Consider the following 22,439-nt stretch of genomic DNA (forward strand, 5'->3'; position numbering starts at 1 on the left):
CACGCCTGAAACCAACGGACCTCGCTCTGGTCACGCAAATCAACAAACGGCCCTGTGCCTAAGCCAGTTTGGGGCTGGTGTCGGCACTCAGGAGCCTACTCACCAACCAGGGACCGAGTTCCATGCTAGATCAACACTGGGGCAGAGACAGGCATCAGATGCGTGGCAAGGGTGGATGCAAGAATTCTGCAGGGACAGAAAAGCAGGGACAAAGGTGACCGGAGAAACGTAGGCTCCCAAGAAGTCAAAGCACTCTTGGGATTTGGGGGCTGGGACTGGGCCTCCTCCAGGCCTCAATGGACAGGAAGACCTCAGCTGACTCCAGTATGATCCAAACTTTTTTTTTTTTTGAGACAGAGTTTCGCTCTTGTTTCCCAGGCTGGAGTGCGATGGCGTGATCTCGGCTCACCGCAACCTCCGCCTCCTGGGTTCAGGCAATTCTCCCGCCTCATCCTCCTGAATAGCTGGGATTACAGGCACGCGCCACCACGCCCAGCTAATTTTTTGTATTTTTAGTAGAGACGGGATTTCACCATGTTGACCAGGATGGTCTCGATCTCTTGACCTCATGATCCACCCGCCTCGGCCTCCCAAAGTGCTGGGATTACAGGCTTGAGACCCAAGCTTTTTAAGGTCTGAATAAGGGTTTGCAGTTGAGGTACTCCAGATTGCTTAATCTCCTAATCTTCTCTCTCTTTTTATTTTTAGTTTAAGATGGAGTTTCACTCTGTTGCCCAGGCTGGAGTGCAGTGGCGAGATCTTGGCTCACTGCAACTTCCGCCTCCGAGGTTCAAGCGATTCTCTTGCCTCATCCTCCCAAGTAGCTGGGACTACAGCCGCATGCCACCACGCTGGGCTAGTTTTTGGTACTTTTAGTACAGACAGGGTTTCACTGTGTTAGCCAGGATGGTCTCGATCTCTTAACCTCATGATCTGCCTACCTCCGCCTCCCAAAGTGCTGAGATTACGGGCATGAGCCACTGCGCCTCTCTCTAAAATTTCTTTAAAAAACGAATCTTTGCTAAGTTGCCCAGGCTGAATGCAGTGGCTATTCACGGGCACTACAGCCCTGAACTCCTGGGCTCAAGCAATCCTCTTGCCTCAGCCTCCCAAGTAGCTGCCACCGTGCTGGGCTTGATCTCCTCTTGATAAACTCTTAGGTCATTTCCAGTTCCTTATTGCCAGCCACGTTCTGTACTGAGCATCCTGAGACACAGCTTTACCTGGTTTCTGCAGCTCCTGGGGTACAGAACACATTTGCCAATTATGCCCAATGGACCACTACCCCCATGTCAGAGCCCAGGAGGCAACTCCAACACGAGACAGGAAGCATGAGTTCCTTTTGCACAGGAGGAAACTGAGCCTGTGAATGGGGCAGGAAGTTGCCCGAGGCTGGTTGCAGGTGTGAACTCCCTGATCTCCTGCCTAAAAGTATAGGCTCTGCGCCTGACAGAGGTACTTCAGGAGCCATGGACTCAGACCCCAGGGTGTCCAGTCTGGCCGTGCCCAGTCTTGCAGTGACTCCGTGGGTGAGATCTTTTCCCTCTCTGCATCTCTGTAATGCTAGCTATAAAATACAGGGAATCCTGAACTGGACTGCTCTTCAGAAATTCAAGGCACACACTGTCCAAGGAGCTCTAGACTCTGCATTAAAGAGTTCATTCACTGGGCGTGGTGGCTCATGCCTGTAATCCCAGCACTTTGCGAGGCCAAAGTGGGCAGATCACAAGGTCAGGAGTTTGAGACCATCCTGGCTAACACGGTGAAAACCCGTCTCTACTGAAAGTATAAAAAACTAGCCGGGTGGGGTGGTGGACACATGTAATTCCAGCTCCTTGGGAGGCTGAGGCAGGAGAGTCGCTTGAATTCAGGAGGCGGAGGTTGCAGTGAGCTGAGATTGTGCCACTGCACTCCAGTTTGGGCAACATGAGAATCCATCTCAAAAAAAAAAAAATGTTCATTAAAATGCACCCTCAGATTTTACAGTGTAGCGTTTCTGAAAAAGCAGCTGACAATGACTGAGCCCTCACTACATGGCACGGATTAATAATTAAGTCCTCGCAACAATCCTAGGTGGTAGGTATGATTATTCTCTCTACTCTCCAGATAGGAAAGTCACAGCACATAGAGGTTCCATAGCTTTCCTCGCTTCCCGTAATGTTCCGTTCAGGTTTTGGTATGAATGTTATATTGGCCTCATCAAATGAGTTGGGAAATACTCCCTCATTTTTAGTCTCTGGACAGGTTCGTATAAGACCGGCAGTGTTCCTTTAACCATTTAGAAGAATTTCTCAATGAAACCATCTGAACCTAGAATTTTTGAATTTTCTTTGTGGGAAGATTTTAAATTACAGATTCAATGTATTTAATTGGTGTAGGACTATCCAGATTTTCTATTTCTTTTAGGGTCAGTTTTGGTAAATTGTGTATCTAAAATTTCAAATGTACTGTCGAAATGGACTCCACACGATCTTATTATCACTTTAGGGCTTGTAGTATTTATAGTGATGTCCTCTTTTTCATTCCTATTATGAAAGAAATTTATATTATCTTTTTTCTTATTTAATCTTTCCAGGGGTTTTATCAGTTCTATGAATCTTCAAAGAACTAATTTTTGGCTTAGTTGATTTTTTTCTGATTTTTGCTTTATTCCATTAATTTCTGCTCTTATTTTTATTATTTCCTTTCATCTTTGGTTTTATTGTTCTTTTTCTAGCGTCTTGAGTTGAAGCTTAGAGCAGTAATTTTCTTTTTCTTTTCTTTTTTTTCTTTTTTTTTTTTGAGATGGAGTCTTGCTCTGTTGTCCAGGCTGGACTGTGGTGGCATGATTGTGGCTCACTGCAACCTCTGCCTCTGGGATTCAAGCAATTCTCCTACCTCAGCCTCCTGAGTAGTTGGGATTACCGGTGCCTGCCACCACACCCGGCTCATTTTTTTGTATCTTTAGTAGAGACAGGTTTTCACCATGTTGACTGGCTGGTCTCGAACACTGAGCTCAGGTGATCTGCCTGCCTTGGCTTCCCAAAATGCTGGGATTACAGCCATGAGTCACTGCGCTCTGCCTAATTTTCAATCTCTCTTCTAAAGCTGCAAAGCTCTAAGCAGTGTTTTCGTTGCATTGCAGAGCATTTGATATGTCATATTTTTCACTGTTGTTCTTGTCGACATATTTTACACCTTCCACTGTGATTATTGACCCACTGATTATTTAGAATTGTGCCATGTAATTTCCAAGCATTTGGAGACTTTCCAGTAATTTTCCTGTTAATGACTTTTGATTTAATTCAGAGAGAGTGCATTGTATGATTTCAGTCCTTCAAAACGTGCCGAGACTTGTATAAGGACGATGATATAGTTTATTTTGATAAACATTCTATGTGCACGTGGGAAGAATATGTATTTTACAGCTGTTGGGGGAAGTGTTGTCCATATGTGAAGTAGGTCACGTTGGTTAATCCTATTGTTCAAACTGTGTGAGGTTGATTGAAGGATAAAGAAATAAACCAGTGGGATAGAGTCCCGAAACAGCAGACAGACACACACACACACACACACAGAAATAAACCAGTGGGATAGAGTCCCGAAACAGAAGACAGACACACACACACACACACACACACACACTTCAGTCGATTTATGTTGAGATGTTGAGGACTCCTCCAATTCGGTGGGGAAAAAATGATGCTTTTCAATAAATGATGCCAGGTCAATTGGATATCCACACGGAAAAAAAGGAGCTCTGGCGCCTACCACACCATTCACAATAATTAATATGTAATCAATCAGTAGATCCAAATATGAGCCCTAAAACAGCTTCTAAAAGAAAACACAGGAAAACATCCTAACAGAAAGGTACTAACCAGAAAGACAATATTGACAAATTGGACATCACTAAGGGTCCTGTTCATCACCAAAAGTAAACCACAGAATAGAGGAAGATATTTGCAATATCGTCAATAAATGCGAATCCAAGAATCCATCTACAATACAAAGGGCACGCGCATCCACAGTACAGAAAGAACCTCTACAAACGAAGACAGGCAGCCCAATTTCAAGTGGACCCGGCGAGCACGCAGGCGGCTGGGGCGGGCTCCAGGTCCCAGGTGCTCCGCTCGCTGGGCAGCTCCGGCCCGGTCGCCTTCTCCGGGCGCGTCCGGGGAACTCGCTCGGGCCTCCTTAAGCCGGGAGGCGGTCGGGGAAGCTCTGGCCGCGCCTCGCGACTCCGCCCCCGGGGCTGCCTTTCCCTCTGCAGGCCAAGCCCCTTTCCCTTAGAAGGCCAAGCCTCTCGCCGGCCCCGACTCGCGCGGTGCCCCCCTCGCCGCCCAGGCCCCCGACGCCGCGGCCGGAGCCCCCGGAGAGCGCGGGAAGCCCGGAGGACCTCGCGCCCCCGGCTCGGGCGTGGACGGGGCGGGCGCCGGGTGGGGCGCGCGTCCTCGCGGGTCTGAATGGAAGGGTCGAGGTCGGCGGCGGCGGCGAGCGGCTCCTGAAGCCAGAACTCCACCCCGGCGCCCGCGCCATGCGGCGGGAGAGGTGAGCGCGGCGGGCGTGGCGTCCGTCCCCGGGGCACCCGCGGGGTGGGGGACACGCGCGGGACCGCGGGCGGCGGAGGCGGGCGGGGTCCGGGAGTCGCCGTGGGGACGAGCTGCGCCCTCCGCCCCGCCGCCCACGCGCTCGCCTTCGAGGGCGGCCCGGCGGCCGCGGGGATCTCAGGCCGCAGTCGGGTCCTTAAAGAACGTGGCGCGGGGTGTCTAAAGATTCGGGGCACAAAACACGAGCGCGGACCCGGCGCCGCTGCGGCCCTTCCCGAGGGCCACGCCCAGCCCCGCGCCCCGCGCCCCGCGCCCCGCGCCCCACGCCGCCTCCCCTCCGCTCCCCTCCGCTGGGCTGAGCGCTTGTGCCCGCAGGTGCGGCGCCCCCCGCCCGCGTCGCCGCCATGGAGGTGCTGCGGCGCTCCTCCGTCTTCGCCGCCGAGATCATGGACGCCTTTGACCGCTCGCCCACCGACAAGGAGCTGGTGGCCCAGGCCAAGGCGCTCGGCAGGGAGTACGTGCACGCGCGGCTACTGCGCGCCGGCCTCTCCTGGAGCGCGCCCGAGCGCGCCGCGCCGTTCCCGGGGCGCCTGGCCGAGGTGTGCGCGGTGCTGCTGCGCCTGGGTGAGTGCGTGCGCTCCGGCGGGACCCCCAGCCGCGCCTCCTCCCCCTGCCGGGCCCAGCCTCCTCCGAGGCCGAGACGGGGGCGGGGTGGGGGGGGTTGGCCCAGGGGCGCCCACCCCCTGACTGGGACGGCCAGGCATTCGGTACAGGCCCACCCGGGCGGGAGCCCCCCATCTGCCCTCTCCGGCCTCCCACACCGCAGGCCCCCCCACCGGCTGCCTGCTCAGCCCGGATTTCAGACACACTGGCCATAAACAATGGCAGGCTCCAGAAAGGATAATCTGTTAGTGGCTAAGCTTCCACAGTGACCCTTGTTCTCAGCTGGGCATGGAACCCTGTGTGAGCACGTGTCCCGATGTTTATTTTGGAAAACAGATCCTTGCTGTTACTGGTGGAGATCCCGCCCGCTGCCCTCTGGATTCCATGGCCTCCGAGGCTCCCTTATTGGAAACTGCGCGCACCGGGCTGGGTAGCCGAAACCCTATTTAGTGGTGCTGTGAGGACTAATGGGGGTGCTCGGTTCTGGGGTCACACACAGCCCACTGGCTGCCCCCACCTTCCCCAAAGCCTGGACTGTAGAGGGTGGGACCGGCCCTGCTGTGTCCCCTTCCCAGAGCCGGGCTGGGGCTGTCACCCATGAATGTTTATTAGGTGCCCAGAGAGGGCACATGAGGCCCTTGTGGCCGAGCCCTGGAAGGGGAGGTGACAGCAGAGGAGAAACTGAAGCCGTGGCTCTCCAGGCAGCGGGTCAGGGTCAGAGGGCACGACTGTGTGAGGGACACACTGCCTCCTCTTGGGCCGATGTTGGCATGGGCTCTGGGTGGCCCCTGTCCTTGTGTGGTGGGCTGGGCCCGGAGAGCAAAGCTGAGTAGACCTGGCTTCCCCAGGAGCGTGTGTGACGTGGACAGAATCCATGGGGGACAGCACAGAGCCCCCAGGAGGAGATGGAGTCCCAGCTGAGAAGGGAAGAAGGGAGAGGTCTCTGGGTGGGAGTGAGGGGGTTGGTGGGACTCTGTGAGACCGCCTGCCTACTGCTGTCTCCAGCGGGGCTCTGAGAATGACCCCAGGGGATCCTTTCAGGGGCTTCTGAGATGATTCCAGACCCCTGGAATGGCTGGAAGTCCCAGATGGCCAAGGGGGCCCCGGAGGGACAAAACTTTGACCAGTCTGCCCTCACAGCTGCTCAGGGTCAGTCCCTGGAGGCCAGCGCTGCCTCCCTGCCCTCGGCCAGCGCAGTTAGGAAGCCTGGGTTGTGTCCCCACCTTGAGTCTGGGGCCAGCCTGCAGCAGCCCCGGAGGTCTGTGTTAGGAGGAGCCGCTGGGTCAGGCCTGGGAATTTCCATGTCACCCCCCCACCCCCGCCTGCCTCCCCCGCCCATGCCTGCCCCCCTCTCCTGGGCTCTGCTTTGGTTCCAGATCTTAATTAATGAGATGCAGAGCAGCTGGCTCCAGGGATGAGGGCCCGCTTATCAGTCGGGATGGTCCAGCCACAGCATTTCCCTGTTTGCTTTGGCCGGATTGCCGGCTGGGCTGGGACTCCCGATCCCAGGGTCCTGTGGCATTCCCGGCACCATCTGCCCCGTGCCTGTGCACTGCTGCTGCCAAGGGCGCGGTGGGCCTGTCGGTGGCTATCCTTGGTCTCCAGAGCAGGGCTGATGCAGTGCCACTTCCAAGCATGTCCCCTTGGCAGCAGGAGCCGGGGTGGGTGTGGCATTGCGGGTGGCCCAGGACAGCAGCTCAGCCTCCACACCTGAGTGGTCCCTGAGCCAGGCGCTCGGGCTTCCCCCTGCCCTCACCCCCATGCTTTCTGCCCAGCCCCTCCCCAGGTTGGGCTCTGGCCGCCTGCCTGGTCCCTTCTGCTCTGGGCAGCTCTGCTGCCTGTCGGCCGTGAGTCACCAGCAGGCGCAGCCCACGCTCTCACAGGATTCCCGCCCCACCGGCTTGGCCGGCTCAGCCTAGGGGCTGGCTCCTCAGAGGGACAGGACTGGGGGCACCCTCAGCACTTCCTTGGTCTCCTGGTCCCTAGGGGCCAAGGTGGGGGGTGCTTAAGGGAAGTCAGATGGGGTCAAGTGGGGGTGAAAGTCAGACAGGTTGAATGAGGAACAGGACGGCCAGGTGGGGTCAGGTGCAGGGTATGCCCCAAGCCAGCTGTGTCCCAGGGAGCTGGGGCATGGGCCGCCTCTCACCTGCTCTTGCGCCCACACAGGGGATGAGCTGGAGATGATCCGACCCAGCGTTTACCGCAACGTGGCGCGCCAGCTGCACATCTCCCTACAGTCCGAGCCTGTGGTGACCGATGCATTCTTGGCCGTGGCCGGCCACATCTTCTCTGCAGGTATGCCCAGCCTGCCCATCCCCTGGGACCTCAGGGAGGGATCTGGGGTCTGCGGCTCAGTCTTACAGGGACCCCACGAGCCAGCCCCTGCCCATCCTGGCGCTGCCCAGTGCTCACTGGTACTATCTCGCTGCTGTAGATGTCTGGAACTGCCCAGCGACCAGTGCGGATCCTCAGGACTCAAACTACAGCATTCAGGGTCTCTCGTGGTTCTGTGGGTTGGCGGGCACGCTGGGCAGCTGGCACAGGCTTCTTGAGAGTTGTAATTGTGTCCAGCATCAGCGGGGCTGCATGACCTGCAGGCTTGCTGAGTGGCACGTCTTAGAGCTGCCTGGGGGGCCGCAGTGGCCCCCAAGGGGCACCTGGGCTTCTCACAGCACGGTGCTGCACCCCAAGGAGTGTCCGGGAGCAAGCTTCCCAGGCAGCTCCCAAGTGGACATTGCCGGGCTGTGATGTACCCTCAGAAGTCACGAGTCAGTCTGCCAGATTCTGCTGGTCAGAGGCGAGCCTCAGGGCTCCAGCATCCAGGGAGGGGACAGCACGGGGGCAGGAGGTCCAGGAAGACTGGCTCTCGGGGATGTCCGGAAAACAGCAGCACATCTCACCTGGCTGTGCCTGCCTCACCCATGACCCTCCTGGGCATGTCCGTCTGCCCGGAGAGGCAAAAACCCAGTTCTGCCCCCTTGTTCCTGTTGCTCCGGCTGCCCACCTGCTTCCAGGCCCACAGGAGGCTCAGGGCTTATCTACCCTGCTTGGTGCCCCACTGTTTGCTTGTCCAGTAGCCCCGGCTGGCTTTGCCCAGTGTGGCTTCTGTCTGCTTGCCCCAAGTCATCAGGTCTGGCCCTGCAGACCTCGGCTCCCTGCCTTTGACGCTCTGTGACCCTGAGTCCCATCCTGGCACCCCAAGCTATGAGTGGCCCCTGGGTGTGGCGGGCACGTAGCACCGCTGTTGGGGAGGGTGGTGCGACTCCCTGATCGGCACGGCCCTCAGGTGTTTTCCAAGTGCTGTCGGGTGCTGGGCACAGCTCCAGGCAGTGACCCTGGGGTTAGCAGGATTCCCTGAAGCTTGCAGGAGGGGAATGCTGTTCACTCGGGCTGGCTTTTTGGAAGACCCCTGGCAGCAGGGAGGCCTCGCCAGCCCTTGTCTGGGAGCCAGTCTGGATCTGTGGCCGATCAGCTGTGTGACCGTGGCTGCTGTCACCTCTGTGGCCTCAGCTGCCTTGTCTGCAGCAGCAGGAGCTGGGCTTCGGGCAGAGGCGCCAGGGGAAGCCACACGCTTGCTGCAGGAGATGCATGCTACCCCTGGGGGACCCTCAGAGCCAGGGGCCTTCAGATGGCCTCAGGACCTCCACCCATCGGAGGGCAAGGGGAAGAGGCCAGGAATGTGAGGACAACTGCGTCTGGCTCCTCCAGACCCCACCCTTGTGGGGTAACCCCTCCCCTCCCAGGCTTCTCCGACCGCTGGTGGGCTGGCCAGAGGCCCAGGGACAGAGTGGGGCTGACACCCTTGACTGGAGGCCAGGGGAGCAGGGGCCATGGGCCTCTCCAGTGCCACGATTTCTCAGTGCTGACCTCCCTGGGCAGAAGACACCTCAGCTGCTCAGCGGGAAGGCTGAGTCCTAGAATGGGGGTCCAGGTGGGGGCTGCCCCGGGGCTTGTCTGGCTGTCGCAGCACATACTGGAGCGCCCCAGACCACACAAGGGGAGGAACAGTGACCGCGCGCTGTGGTGTGGGGGTCAGGAGGCGGTGCTGAGCTGGGTGCAGGCGGGACTCTGTGTGATGCTCCTGGGGTGGCCTCAGAGCCTGGACTGTGTCACTGCTCCCCTGTTCCTCCGAGAGATCGTAAATGAATCCTCTTTGGCAGTTTGGCTCCTAGGCCCCCACGTGGCAGTGAGCTTTGCTGGAGGCAGCCAGGCCCAGGCCAGGCTGAGGCATGTCATGGGGCAGACCTGGGTGGGCTGGGGGTGCATATGGGTGGGGGCTGGGGCGTGGGCTGGTGGGTGTGGCTCAGGGGCAGGGGGGCAGAGGGGAGGGAGGCAGGGTCCATGGCACAGTGGGGGCGGGAGGAGCTGAAGAGCTGGTGAGCTGATGCCTGCCCCTCCAGCCTGCAGGGTGACGGGGCAGGCGCCTGGAGGAGGAGTGGGTGGGGCCCAGGAAGGAAGCCAGGAGCGGAAGGCATCCTGGGCTGATGACCACCCTCAGCCTTCCCTTGGCCGACGCCAGTGCGTGGGTGGCCACCCGGGTGTCTGCCTCAGGGCCACTGGGTTTACGAGCCACAGGCTGGCTTTAAAAGGAACAGTCATTTCTGAGAATGCAGCAGTCTGCCCAGAGGTGGGGCAGGCCCTGGGAGGTGGGCCTCCCTGTTCAGCAGGGAGAGAGGACGGGGCCAGGAGGCCCTGCCTGCCTGGCCTTGCCTGAGCAGTGCCTGGCCTGAGGTGGGGGCGGTGCCTAGGAAGGCTCTGGTTCTGGGTGGACGTCTGGGGGGCCGGGGAGAGCTGAGGAGAAAGGTGATGGCAGGGATGAGTGGGCGCACAGCTGACAGGGGACGTGGTAGGGGTCACCGGCCAGGCAGCCCAGGGTTTGTGTAGAGTTCCATTTAAATCTCGTGGTTTTCGAGCCGGGCATGACGGTTCACGCCTGTAATCCCAGAACTTTGGGAGGCTGAGGCGGTGGATCACCTGAGATCGGGAGTTTGAGAGCAGGCTGGCCAGCATGGTGAAACCCTGTCTGTACTGAAAATACAAAAAATTAGCCAGGTGTGGTGGCAGGCACCTGTTATCCCAGCGATAAAAGAGACCAAGGCAGGAGAAACACTTGAACCTGGGAGGCGTAGGTGGCAGTGAGCCGAGATTGCACTCCAGCCTAGGCAACTCTGTCTCAAAAAAAAAAAAAAAAAAAATCTCGTGGTTTTCACAGTAAAGCCGGAGCCCGCTCCCCTGCAGTCAGCGTCCGCCACCCACCCAGCACTGCAGGCTTGTCCCACAAAGGCCCAGCTCTGCCCCTGTGGCAGCCTCCACGCTGCACCCGCTGCTAGGCTGAGGCTCAAGAACCGAGTGGCCTGCCATGGATTTCTTAACCTCTCTGAATCTCAGAGCTGCCTGACTAGGGACAGAGGGCAGGGCTGCCCCTCTGCCCTCACTGGCTCCCAGACTGTGCCCCTCAGGCCTGCTGGCAGCTGCCCCCCGTCCCTCTTCACCCTTTGTCCATCCCAGTCCTCCTCATTTTGGGCCCTTTTGCCTCCAGGGCGAGCCTCCAGCCTCCAAGTGCTTTACTGTCCTTGCCTCCCTGCCGGAGGCTCCTCCCACGCCAGCCACCCCTGCGCACTCTGACCCTGGGTCTCCTTCCTCCCCGCCCAGCCCTCCACTGCAGGCCTGCAGCACCTCCTGCACCACCTGCACCACCTGCACCTCCTTGGGTCTGGGGCTTTGGCTTAGTGATGTGAGGGCTGCAGGGCAGGGCTCCGGGGGTCTCCAGGGCTCCAGTCCCAGGAGTCTGCCACGAAAGCAGAGGCCAACTGATGTCGTTTCTGGCTATTTTCATTTAGGGCTTGAAAGTTCCCGCCCAGGGCTTTCAAAAAACTCATTTCCAAAGTGGTAAAACGCATCATTTCTCCCCATTTAGAAGTTGACTGTAGTTTTTATTTTTTTCTTTGAATTCGAATTGTATTTTCAGTAATTACATATGTATAATATATATTTATTTTGTTATAGTTTTACTATAAGATAAATACAAATGGCCAGGCATGGTGGCTCTCGCCTGTAATCCCAGCACTTTGGGAGGCCAAGGCGGGCAGATCACTTGAGGTCAGGAGTTTGAGACCAGCCTGGCCAACCTGGTGAAACCCCATCTCTACCAAAAATATTAAAAAACAGCTGGGTGTGGTGGTGCATGCCTGTAATCTCAGTTACTGGGGAGGCTGAGGCAGGAGAATCACTTGAACCCAGGAGGCGGATTACAGTGAGCCAAGATCGTGCCACTGCACTCCAGACTGGGTGACAAAGCAAGACTCCCTCTAAAAAAAAAAAGTAAAAATAATAAAAGAAAAATAATACAGAGAAAATATGTAATCTTACAAATCAATACTAACAACCCAATTAAAAGATGGGCAAAGAATCAGAATATAGGCCAGGCGTGGTGGCTCACATCTATAATCCTAGAACTTTGGGAGGCTGAGGTGGGTGGATTATGAGGTCAGGAATTTGAGACCAGCCTGGCCAAGATGGTGAAACCCTGTCTCTACTAAAATACAAAAATTAGCTGGGTGGAATGGTGGGCATCTGTAATCCCGGCCACTTGGGAGGCTGAGGCAGGAGAATCACTTGAATCCGGGAGGTAGCAGTGAGCTGAGATGTGCCACTGTGCTCCAGCCTGGGTGAGAGAGCAAGGCTCTGGCTCCAAAGGGAAAACAAAGACTTGGAATAGATGTTTCTCCAAGGAAGATGTCTCAGTGACTGCCAGGCACCCCGCAAGATGTACCGGGCCACCAGTCACTAGGGAAATGCAAATCCGAGCCTCCTTTCCTGTAATGCCTGCACTTCGGGAGGCTGAGGTAGGAGGACTGCTTGAGCCCAGGAGTTGGAGACCAGTCCAGGCCACATAGTGAGACCCCATCTCTACAAAAAAATTTAAAAACACAAAATTAACCGGGCACGGTGGTGCATGCCTATAGTCCCAGCAACTCAGAAGGCGGAGGTGGGAGAAACTGGAGTCCTAGAGTGGAAGGCTTCAGTGAGCTATGATCATGCCCCTGTACTCCAGCCTTGGCGATGAAAGGAGACCCTATTCTTAAAAAAAAAAGGCCAGGTGCAGTAGCTTACGCCTATAATCCCAACAGTGGGCTGACTGTGCCACTGCACTCCAGCCTGGGTGACAGAGCAAAACTCCATCTCAAAAAAAAAGAAAAAGTCAGGTGACCACAGGTGTTCTTGAAGACATGGAGAAGCCAGACACTTGTGCTCTCCTGGTGGGACTGTTAGATGGCACACCTGCTTTGGAAAAAGCAGCCTGGTAGTTCCTCAGACGGGTAAACATGGGGTTACCATGTGACCCAGCAAATCTACCTGCAGGTGTGCTCTCAAGGGATGTGGACACTTAAATCCTCACAAAAAACTGTGCGTCAGTGTTCATAGCAGCATTCTGTGTAAGAGCCGAAGGTTATTGGCTAAAGGCTGATAAGTGGATAGACAAAATGCAGTGTGTCCATCGTGAGGAATATTATTCAGCCACTGAATAACCTGCTGTCCGAGAACTACCTGAGAAGGTGGGCAAGGTGGCCAGCTGGCCGGTGTCCTGTCAGGGAGGGGTCCCCCACTTGGGACAGTCTGTGGTTATGTGCTGGACAATAAGCGGGACATCGGCTCAGAGGGGCCCAGCCCCTTTCTGGGCTCCCGTGGGCAGGATTCAAGTCCTGGTCTTGACCATCTGTCTCCCTCCAGGCATCACGTGGGGCAAGGTGGTGTCCTTGTATGCGGTGGCCGCAGGGCTGGCCGTGGACTGCGTGAGGCAGGCCCAGCCTGCCATGGTCCACGCCCTTGTTGACTGCCTGGGAGAGTTTGTGCGCAAGACCCTGGCCACCTGGCTGCGGAGGCGCGGTGGATGGGTGAGCACCTGAGCGCCTGTGGGGGCAGGAGAGAGTTGGGGTGTGAGGGTGCGGGGCACGGGGAGGGTGGGTGGGTGGGTGAGCACCTGGACACTGCTGGGGTAGATGGGTGAGGCAGGGGTGGGGCAAGGGCTGAGACCCTCAGGCAGGCCCTGGGCTCTCTTCTCTGCCCAGATCCAGCACTGACTTACCCTGTGCTTAAGACCTGCTGCCCGCCCCAAGTGGGAAAAGCAAGGCCCTGAGGGGTTGGTGTCAGAGCCAAACCCTTTCTCTGTCTCCAGGCTCCCAATTTCCTGCTCTGCCCCGCCCAGACCGCAGGTGCTGCTGGGGCCTGGGTGGGGACAGCAGCTCCCCTGCCCGGAGTCCAGTGTTCTCTCCTGTACAGTGGGTGTTGGGGCGGGTGTGTGCATCAGTGGCCAGGGTGACAGGGCTCAGACCCCTCTGCTGGGGCCTTTGGCTCAGCATTTTGTGAGGTTGAAGTCAGGTGGTCTGCTGGGGCTGTGGTCTCCTCTGAAGGCTGAATTGGGGGTGGGGGAGGGCCCTGTCCCAGGATGTCACACACAGGCATCCCTCAGCAGAGACCCCAAGACTTCCATCCCCTCCTGCCTTCCTCCTGTGGAGCCTGGCATGGGGCACTGTGTGCCCAGTGGGCGAGGACACCTTGAGCAATGTCAAGGACACAGGTCCAGGCTGCAGGGAAAAGACTTCATTTATTATCAGGAAGTGAAGGGCAGAAGAGAATTGGAGTGGACATTCATTTACTCACCCAGAAGGAGCTTCAGAGTCCAGGGACTCCTTGGGCTTCTGGAAGCGCAGGCCCTGCTCTTGTTCCAGGCAGAGTCTGAATGAAGCTGGGTTTGCCCCTTCCTGGCAGCCCAGGCTCCAAGGCCCAACAGGAGGATGTGGGGGTACTTGTAGCCCCTCGGGGGGCAGCAGGCAGGTGGCTGAGAGGAGCCGGCACCCTGGTCTAGGATGCCTGGAGTCCCAGCGAGGGCCACGCAGGCCTCTCTCCTGCCCTCTGCCCGGCCTGGCTGCCCTCTGTCCTCACTGGGGTGCCTCCTGGAGCTTCACGCTGTCTGAATGTGCACTGTGTAGGCTCTAGTCCTGTGCTGGAGGCTTCAGTACAGGTCACAGACCTCCTTTCCTACCAGTCTCCTGCGTTCCCTCAAGCAGTTGGCTGATGTTCTAGTGCATGGTGCTGGGGGTCTGGCAGTGCCGGGCAGGTCCGGCGGTGCTGGTTCTGCTCTCATAGTCCCTCTTCCCTCCCAGACTGATGTCCTCAAGTGTGTGGTCAACACAGACCCTGGCCTCCGCTCCCACTGGCTGCTCGCCGCACTCTGCAGCTTTGGCCGCTTCCTGAAGGCTGCCTTCTTCGTGCTCCTGCCAGAGAGATGAGCTGCCCACCTGGGAGCTCATCTGGGCCTGCAGCCTGGCCCTCTGGGCCTGACACAGGAGGCCCTCAGCACCGAACACATCTCCCTCCTCCCCACCTGAGCCTGGAGCACTCTAATCCTTGGAGACCCTCCGCAAGCCCTGTTCCTTCGCAGACCCAAGCCCTCTGGAAGGGGTGAGCAGGGAGGGGCTTCCCTGAGCCTGGGAGCTGGGCTTTGGGCCACCCTGCCACCCTCCCTGCTGGTGCCCCTTTTCCTGGGACCTCTGTCTTCCTTTTTCTTTCTGGGTCCAGGAAGGTCAGGGTCAACGCCCAGGCCCCCGATGAAGGGGCTGGGAACACCCTGCTCTCACCTGATGCGCGGGATCCCATCCCAAGAAGAGGGGCTGTCTCAGGACATGAGTCCTCAGGGGCCCCACACATTCAGTCTGAAGGTGACTGTGGCCTGGACAAAGCTGGAAGAGCCGTGGGGACTCAGAGCGTAAGGCTCGTATGCTGGTTGCTTAATCCGATTCTCGAGGAAGCGTATGCCCCCGACCTGTGACAGGGTCCTTGTGTGGTGGGGACCGGGGCCAGCAGGCTCCAGGCCAGCATACCTGACCACTGGATGTGGAACCTATGGCCGAGAAGGAACATTGCATGAGTCTGCTCCCAGTCCAGGTTCACGTCAGTCAAGGGTGAGGGTGACCCCCCCTGCTGTTTTTGTGCCCATCCTTTTACAGTCATTTGGGGATGTGCCTGTTATATCTGGGACCCTAGCCCCAGGGTGCACTTGAAGCCCAAGCCGCCCACAGGCAGCCTCCCTTGATGCCTACATTTCTGGGCACCTGTGAGGCATCTTTCTGGGAGCCCTGAGCCAGCCCATCCTGCTCCAGAGAAGCACAGCGCTCAGGAGATAGCACAGGCTGGACGTGAGGCCGTCCTTCGGGGAGGCCTGGCCTAGCAGCCTGCCCTCCACACACTGCCCACCTGAGCCCTCCATGCCAGGCTTCCTGCTGGGGTGGGCCACGTGCCAGGACAAGAGGCCCCTGCAGAAAGCCAGCCCTGGACTCATGGCATTCAGGCCCCACCGGAGGGCACGGGTGGTGATGCACTTCTCCAAACAGTTGTCTCATTTCAGACAAAGTCGCTCTGCCTAAAATAGTCAAAGGTATGGAGGGTTTGCTTGAAAATAATGGGGGCTGGGGGAGTGGCGAGAGGGTGGGGATGGGAGGCTTCTTGGAATTGGTTCTTTATCCCAATTAGACTTAAAGGCACTAATGCCAATTTCAGGTAGTAAAACACCAGTAGTCCATGGTGTGACGTGGTAATAGAGATATGCAGAGTGTCACCCTGGATGCTCCTTATTACTTACAGAAGACAGGGTTCTGGGTGGCTTTACAACACAGGTCAAACTAGAGTACAATGGGGCCAGGTATAGTATCTCACACCTGTAATCCCAGCACTTTGGGAGGCAGGATGGTGGCTTGAAGCCAGGAGTTCGAGACCAGCCTGGGCAATATAACAAGATCCCATCTCTACAAAAATAAAATTAGTCAAGCATGATGGATTGCACCTGTGGCCCCAGCTACTCTGGAGGCTGAGGTGGGAGGATTGCTTGAATCTGAGAAGTTGAGGCTGCACTTAGCTGTGATTGTGCCACTGTACTCCAGCCTGGGTACCTGAGACCCTGTCTCAAAAAAAAAAAAAAAGGCTGGGTGTGGTGGCTCCTGACTGTAATCCCAGCACTTGAGGAAGCTGGGGCTCTCTTCCTCCCCCACCTGCAGCCCTCCCCCCTCCTCCCCCTGCAGCCTTTACCCCCTCCTCCTCCCTGCAGCCCTCCCCCTCCTCTTCCCCCTGCAGCCTTTACCCCCTCCTCCTCCCCCTGCAGCCTTTACCCCCTCCTCCTCCTCTTCTGCTCTCCCTCATCACCCCTCAGGACCCAGCCCTAATGCCAGCATCCCAAGCCTTCCTCGACCCTCAGCAAGGAGGCTCCGGACTGGCTGTGTGGGCCGTGCCCAGGAACTCTGGTTCAGGTCTGCTGCAGGCTCGCTGGCCTCTCCAGCAGTGGCTCTTTGGTGCTGTGGTGCTGTGGCCAGGGAGCCATGTAGGAAGGCCCACGGCTGTGACCTGTGTCCTTCAGCTTTGTGTACCTGCTTCTCCAGGATGGGGCCTCTTGAGGGCTGGCCTGATGGACTACCCTGTTTTCCCTGAGACCCTGCATAGACCTTGCTGTGGACACTGGACACGGGTGGCTGAACCTGATAGAACAAAACATGAAGTGTGAGATGTTTCTAAAATTTCCACATGAGCCGCCCATAACCCCTGTAATGGAGGCTATCTTCTGATATTGTGTGCCACACCAGAGCTCCCCTACCCTTGGGAACAAGTGTCAGGGTGCCCTGTGACCCGGCGCTCCTCAGTCCCCCCATCCATCCAGGAACATTTGCCAGAGTGCCCTGCGGCCTGGCGCTCCTGTCCCCCATCTGTCCAGCTCATTTTCATTCCTTTCACTTTGGCCTCCTGTGTCCATCTCACTCACTGCAGGGCTGGGGTCCCAGGCAGGCCCCACCGTCCTGCTTTCTGATACAGGGACATTCCTCCCTTTTTAGGGCCTTGCTCGGTCGTCCAGACGCAGTGGCACGGTCTTGGCTCACTGCAACCTTTGCCTCCCAGTTCAAGTGATTCTTGTGCCTCAGCCTCCTGAGTAGCTGGGATTACAGGTGCCTGCCACCACATCCAGCTAGTTTTTGCGTTTTTTATACAGATGGGGTTTCATCATGTTGGCCAGGCTGGTCTCAAAACTCACCACAAGGGACCCACCCACCTTGGCTTCCCAAAGTGCTGGGACTGCAGGCGTGAGCCACCAGGCCCTGCTGACATTCTCCTGTTCAAGCACGTCTGACCCAGCTCAGGCCACAGGGCACATTAGCCTTCTGACAAAGCTTGAGGACGAGGCCTGTCACATGCCCCATCCTCTCCTTGCCCTTCCCGGGCCCCTCCCCCGAGTGCCTCCTTTGAAGCCCTGCCTTCCCCTATCATGCCCCATAATGCAGCCTCAAGAAACACGAAGAGGGGACCCTTGGGGTGGTCTGGTGATGCCTGCCTGGTAGACAGCAGATGGGAGAGAAGGAAAGAAGGCAGGAGGAGGGACAGAGGAAGGGGGAAAGCGAAGCCAGCTCAAGGTGCCCCTCTTGCCCAGGCTTCTGTCAGATGCTTCCTGGATCAAATACTTTGTTACATTTCCAGCACAAGACAGTGCTATTACAAACACTAAGAGAATGAGAGAAACAGCAGGATTTAAAGCAGCACTTTCAGTTAAAAGACAGAATGGAAGAGATGACCCATTTTTAACAGCAACAAGATAAAAATCCCTCCACATAAAAGAAATATGAAACCCTAAATGAGAAGAACTTCAAATATACCATAAAGACACCGAAGTAGGCTTCAATACCAGAGTTTGAACTATGCATCCCCCAAAAGTTCATGCGTTGGAAACGTGGACTCCAGTGCAGCAGTGTTGGGATGAGATTCTGAGGAGGTGGCTGGGTCATGAGACACTAGTCCATTCACGGACTAGTGGGTTATCAGGGAGTGGAGCGGTTATCACCAGGGGTCTCCCATGAGCCCCTCACATGGTGACTGGCACCACCTCGACACTGTGGAGTCCCCACCAGCAACACGGTCCTCACCAGAGGCAATGCCCTACCTTGGACTCCCTGCCTCCAGAATTGCAATAAATAAAATTCTTTTCTTTATAACTTACGCACTCTGTGGTATTCAGTCGTCACAGCAACAGAAAACGAATTCAGACGGAGGGTTGGGTGCGGTGGCTCACGCCTGTCATCCCAGCACTTTGGGAGGCTAAGGCAAGTGGATCACCTGAGGTCAGGAGTCTGGGAATAGCCTGGCCAACATGGTGAAACGCTGTCTGTACTAAAAGTACAAAAATCAGTAGGGCGTGGTGGCACGTGCCTGTAATCCCAGGAGGCTGAGACAGGAGAATCGCTTGAACCCAGGAGGTGGAGGCTGCAGTGAGCTGAGATCGCACCACTGCACTCCAGCCTGGGCGACAGAGACTCCGTCTCAAAAAAAAAAAGAAATACCATGTTCCTGGATAAGAAAACACTCATGAGCGAGACAATTCTACAAAAGTAATGTAATCCTTATAAAGTAAATTTAGTGTCATCCTTAAACACCAGAATGTTTTTTTTTTTTTGAAATGGAGTTTCACTCTTGTTGCCCAGGCTGGAGTGCAATGGCACAGTCTCGGCTCACCGCAACCTCTGCCTCCTGGGTTTAGACAATTCTGCCTCTGCCTTCGTAGTAGCTGGGATTACAGGCATGCACCACCACGCCCAGCTAATTTTTTGTATTTTTAGTAGAGACAGGGTTTCACTATGTTGGTCAGGCTGGTCTACGAACCCCTGACCTCAGGTGATCCACCCACTTTGGCCTCCCAAAGTACTGGGATTACAGGCGTGAGCCTCTCTGTGCCCAGCTCTAAACACCAGAATGTTTTCTAATTATAAAGTTCATGTGAGAGAGAAAGTGCACAAGAGTGTAAAAATAGCACGGAAAACCCTGAAAAAGAAATGTGAAGGGACTCGTCCTGTGCTGCTGAACCATCTCCTGGCCTCTGTAATGGAGCCACATGGCACCAGGACCCATGTAGACAGGGAGGCACCATGAAAACCGAGGAACAGGCCCCAGGGCCTAGACAGTAAGTCTCTAAGGTGACATGGGATGCCAGGGAAGGACTGACTGCGAATGAATGCTAAACGTTAACCTCTTGGAAAAAGACTAAAAGGAATCTGCACTTCACACCATACACTGAGACAAATTCCACATGGATAAAAAGTGCTAGGAAAAAGCGAGTGAGTCCCGTCATCACTGGGGAGCGGGCACAAGCTTCCTAAACAGGGCTTAAAACCCAGGAGCAATAAAAGACAAAACATACACTGGAAAAAGTGTTTCATAACATAGAGTATTTTCAGAAGTGTTGCTGACTTGACTGGGAAGCGGGGCAGTGACTGTCAGGGCCGGAGGGTGCGGGGATGGCATGAGTGAGGGCAGGGTCTCCTCCCAGGGTCATGAAACCTTTGGAAGCACTCAGAGGTGACAGTCGCACATTGTAAACATACTAAATGCTGCTACATTGTGAACTTTAAGATGGTTAAAATGGTGAATTTTTTAAACCATCTATAGGACTGATAAAAATGTTAGTTTTTTTGTATATTTTACCTCAAAAATTATAAATTAAAATGAGGCCTATTAGGCTTAATATACCTTTCAGAGCCCATGAGCTTGGAAAATCAAGAAAATGATTTTTTAAAAAAAGAAATGCAAACCAAAACCACCCCAGACTCCATTTCTCACCTACTAGATTGACCGAAATCCAAATTTGACACCAGATTTGGCTGTTGAGGGGACAGGCACTTCCTACGATGCTGTGGGGATGCGGAACGCCTGGCCCCGTGGGGACAGGGACAACACCCAGATAAGCCAGAGGAGACTCTCCCCGGCGACAGGCAATCCCACTCCCAGAAATGCATCCTGACGATATGATGGCCAGAATCCGCAAGGACGTGGAAATGCCCTTCTAAGATGAGCATTCTGCGGCCCCGTGCAGGCAGTGGGTCCCGCTCTGACATTTGATTAGCCAAAGACTGGAAATGCCCCGGCGATCTGACTGGAGCACTCAGCAGCGGTGCCTGAGCCTGTGTCGAGCAAACGTGCCCGGTTTACAGTTCTGACAATAAAGCCAGTAAAATGATTTACATTCATGAAACAAATTACAACAATTCTAGAAATTAAAATAAACAGGCTGTGTATCAAGTTGGTGACAGAAGCACACAGACTAATCATTCCAATTATATCACAGCTTAACTTTGTATCTTCCAAGGGAAAAGTCTAAAAAGGCTAGCAGGAAAAACACTTTGACCAGTAGTCACTGTTAATACTTTCTCTGCCAGAGGCGGGGTTTTACTGTGTTGCCCAGGCTTATTTTGAAATGATTATATGTATTTATATGTAGAATAAAGCAAATAATGTTAATGTTGTAATGAAACAAGGTTTCCAGCTTGAGGTGAAATCAAAGAGTATTTAAAAACCCTTATAATCTTACAATTTGAATGGAAAACAGTATGAATTCATATTTTTTTAAAAAATGTGTATTTCCCATGCTAAATTAGTTAGGGGTGAAGGGTCCTGATCTCTATCATGTAATTTCACATGATTCAGAGAAAATAAACCAGAACATATGGTTTATTTTCTCAGAATCATGTGAGGTTACATGATAGAGATCTATATATCTATCTATATATATATATATATATTTTTTTTTTTTTGAGACAGAATCTCCATTGCCCAGGCTGGAGTGCAATGGCGTGATCTCAGCTCACTGCAACCTCCACTTCCTGGGTTCAAACAATTCTCCTGCCTCAGCCTCCCGAGTAGCTGGGATTACAGGCGCACACCACGCCTGGCTAATTTTTTGTATTTTTAGTGGAGATGGGGTTTCACCATGTTGGCCAGGCTTGAACTCCTGACCTCATGTGATCCACCCACCTCAGAAAGTGCTGGGATTATGGGTGTGAGCCACTGCACGTGGCTGAGAAAATAAATTTTAAAACAATGTTCTGGTTTTATCCACCAAGAGGTGGGAAGTAGAGCAGCCCAGCTGTGGTAACAGTCTGTGCTCAGTCTGTGGCCTCTAATTCCCACTCCCCACTAGTAAGAACCAGGGCTCTGGAGGAATGTGTAGTTACAGGTTCTGGGCAGGAAAAGTCAGAGGCAGTTGTGGCCCAGAGCAAGGAGCCTGTCAAAGCCCACTGGATGGAGGGGCTCCTCTGGCCAACTCTGAGGTAATCTGAGCATCTCCTGTTTGCAAGAGACAAAGGCAGCACTTGACTGAAATATCATGGATTCCACTTTGGGAGGCCGATGCGGGTGGATCATGAGGTCAAGCGATCGAGACCATCCTGGGTCAACATGGTGAAACCCCGTCTCTACTAAAAATACAAAAATTAGCTGAGCATGGTGGCGCATGCCTGTAGTCCCAGCTACTCGGGAGGCTGAGGCAGGAGAATTGCTTGAACCCAGAAGGTGGAGGTTGCGGTGAGCCGAGATCGCGCCACTGCACTCCAGCCTGGGCAACAAGAGCGAAACTCTGTCTCAAAAAAAAAAAAAATCGTGGATTCAACTGTGTGTAAAAAAATACTCCCAAAGCCCACAATAAAAAACACACCAAAAAAATATGGTGTAACAGCTGTTTACAGTGCATTTTCACTGTATCAGGTGTTAGAGGCAGCCTAGAGGTGACTTACGGTACGTGAGGACGTGCGTAGGTGCAGGCAAATCCCACGCCGTTCACACGAGGGCCTCAGGCATCTGATTTTGGCATCCGTGTGGGTCCTGTGACGCACCCTGTGGATACTGAGGACAGACTGTACGCACGAGAGTATTAAGTGTGTAACACGAGGAGGGATGCGGGGAGGGGTCAGTGCAGTGGCATGGGGAACTCTCAGTCCGTTGGGCACCACTGAGGGTGCCAGGACATTCTTACTCCAAAAAGTGAACATTAAAGGGAAAGAATTGTTTATGCTGCCTTTCTAGTATGAACCGTACTTCAGGGTAACCCAACCTACCCTACACTCACTGCAACCTCCACCTCCCGGGTTCAGGGGATTCTCCTACCTCAGCCTCCCAAGTAGCTGGGATTACAGGCACATGCCACCACACCAGGCTAGTTTTTTGTATTTTTAGTAGAGACGGGGTTTCATCATGTTAGCCAGGCTGGTCTTGAACTCCTGACCTCAGATAAGCCACCTGCCTTGGCTTCCCAAAGTGCTGGGACTGCAGGCGTGAGCCACCGTGCCAGGCCCCCTTCTTAATTTCTTAGGGAAGACTTTGGAAAACAAACATCAGCAGATAAAAAAATGTACAGCCTACACAAGTGATAATATTCAAAATCCTCAGCCA

The 22,439-nt window shown here is 55.1% G+C and overlaps 1 protein-coding gene across 1 annotated transcript; it reads left to right on the top strand.

The window, feature by feature from the left end:
* The first annotated feature begins 4,270 nt into the window (after positions 1 to 4,270).
* On the top strand, positions 4,271 to 18,221 carry BOK (BCL2 family apoptosis regulator BOK). Its single transcript, XM_002749985.7, has 5 exons — positions 4,271 to 4,530; positions 4,905 to 5,153; positions 7,359 to 7,487; positions 12,924 to 13,087; positions 14,357 to 18,221. Exons 2-5 carry the CDS (start codon positions 4,934 to 4,936, stop codon positions 14,480 to 14,482), a joined length of 639 nt encoding a protein of 212 aa, XP_002750031.1. The 5' UTR covers positions 4,271 to 4,530; positions 4,905 to 4,933; the 3' UTR covers positions 14,483 to 18,221.
* The last annotated feature ends 4,218 nt before the right edge of the window (positions 18,222 to 22,439 follow it).

The sequence above is a fragment of the Callithrix jacchus genome, chromosome 6 (genome assembly GCF_049354715.1).
Source record: "Callithrix jacchus isolate 240 chromosome 6, calJac240_pri, whole genome shotgun sequence".
Lineage (NCBI taxonomy): Eukaryota > Metazoa > Chordata > Mammalia > Primates > Cebidae > Callithrix > Callithrix jacchus.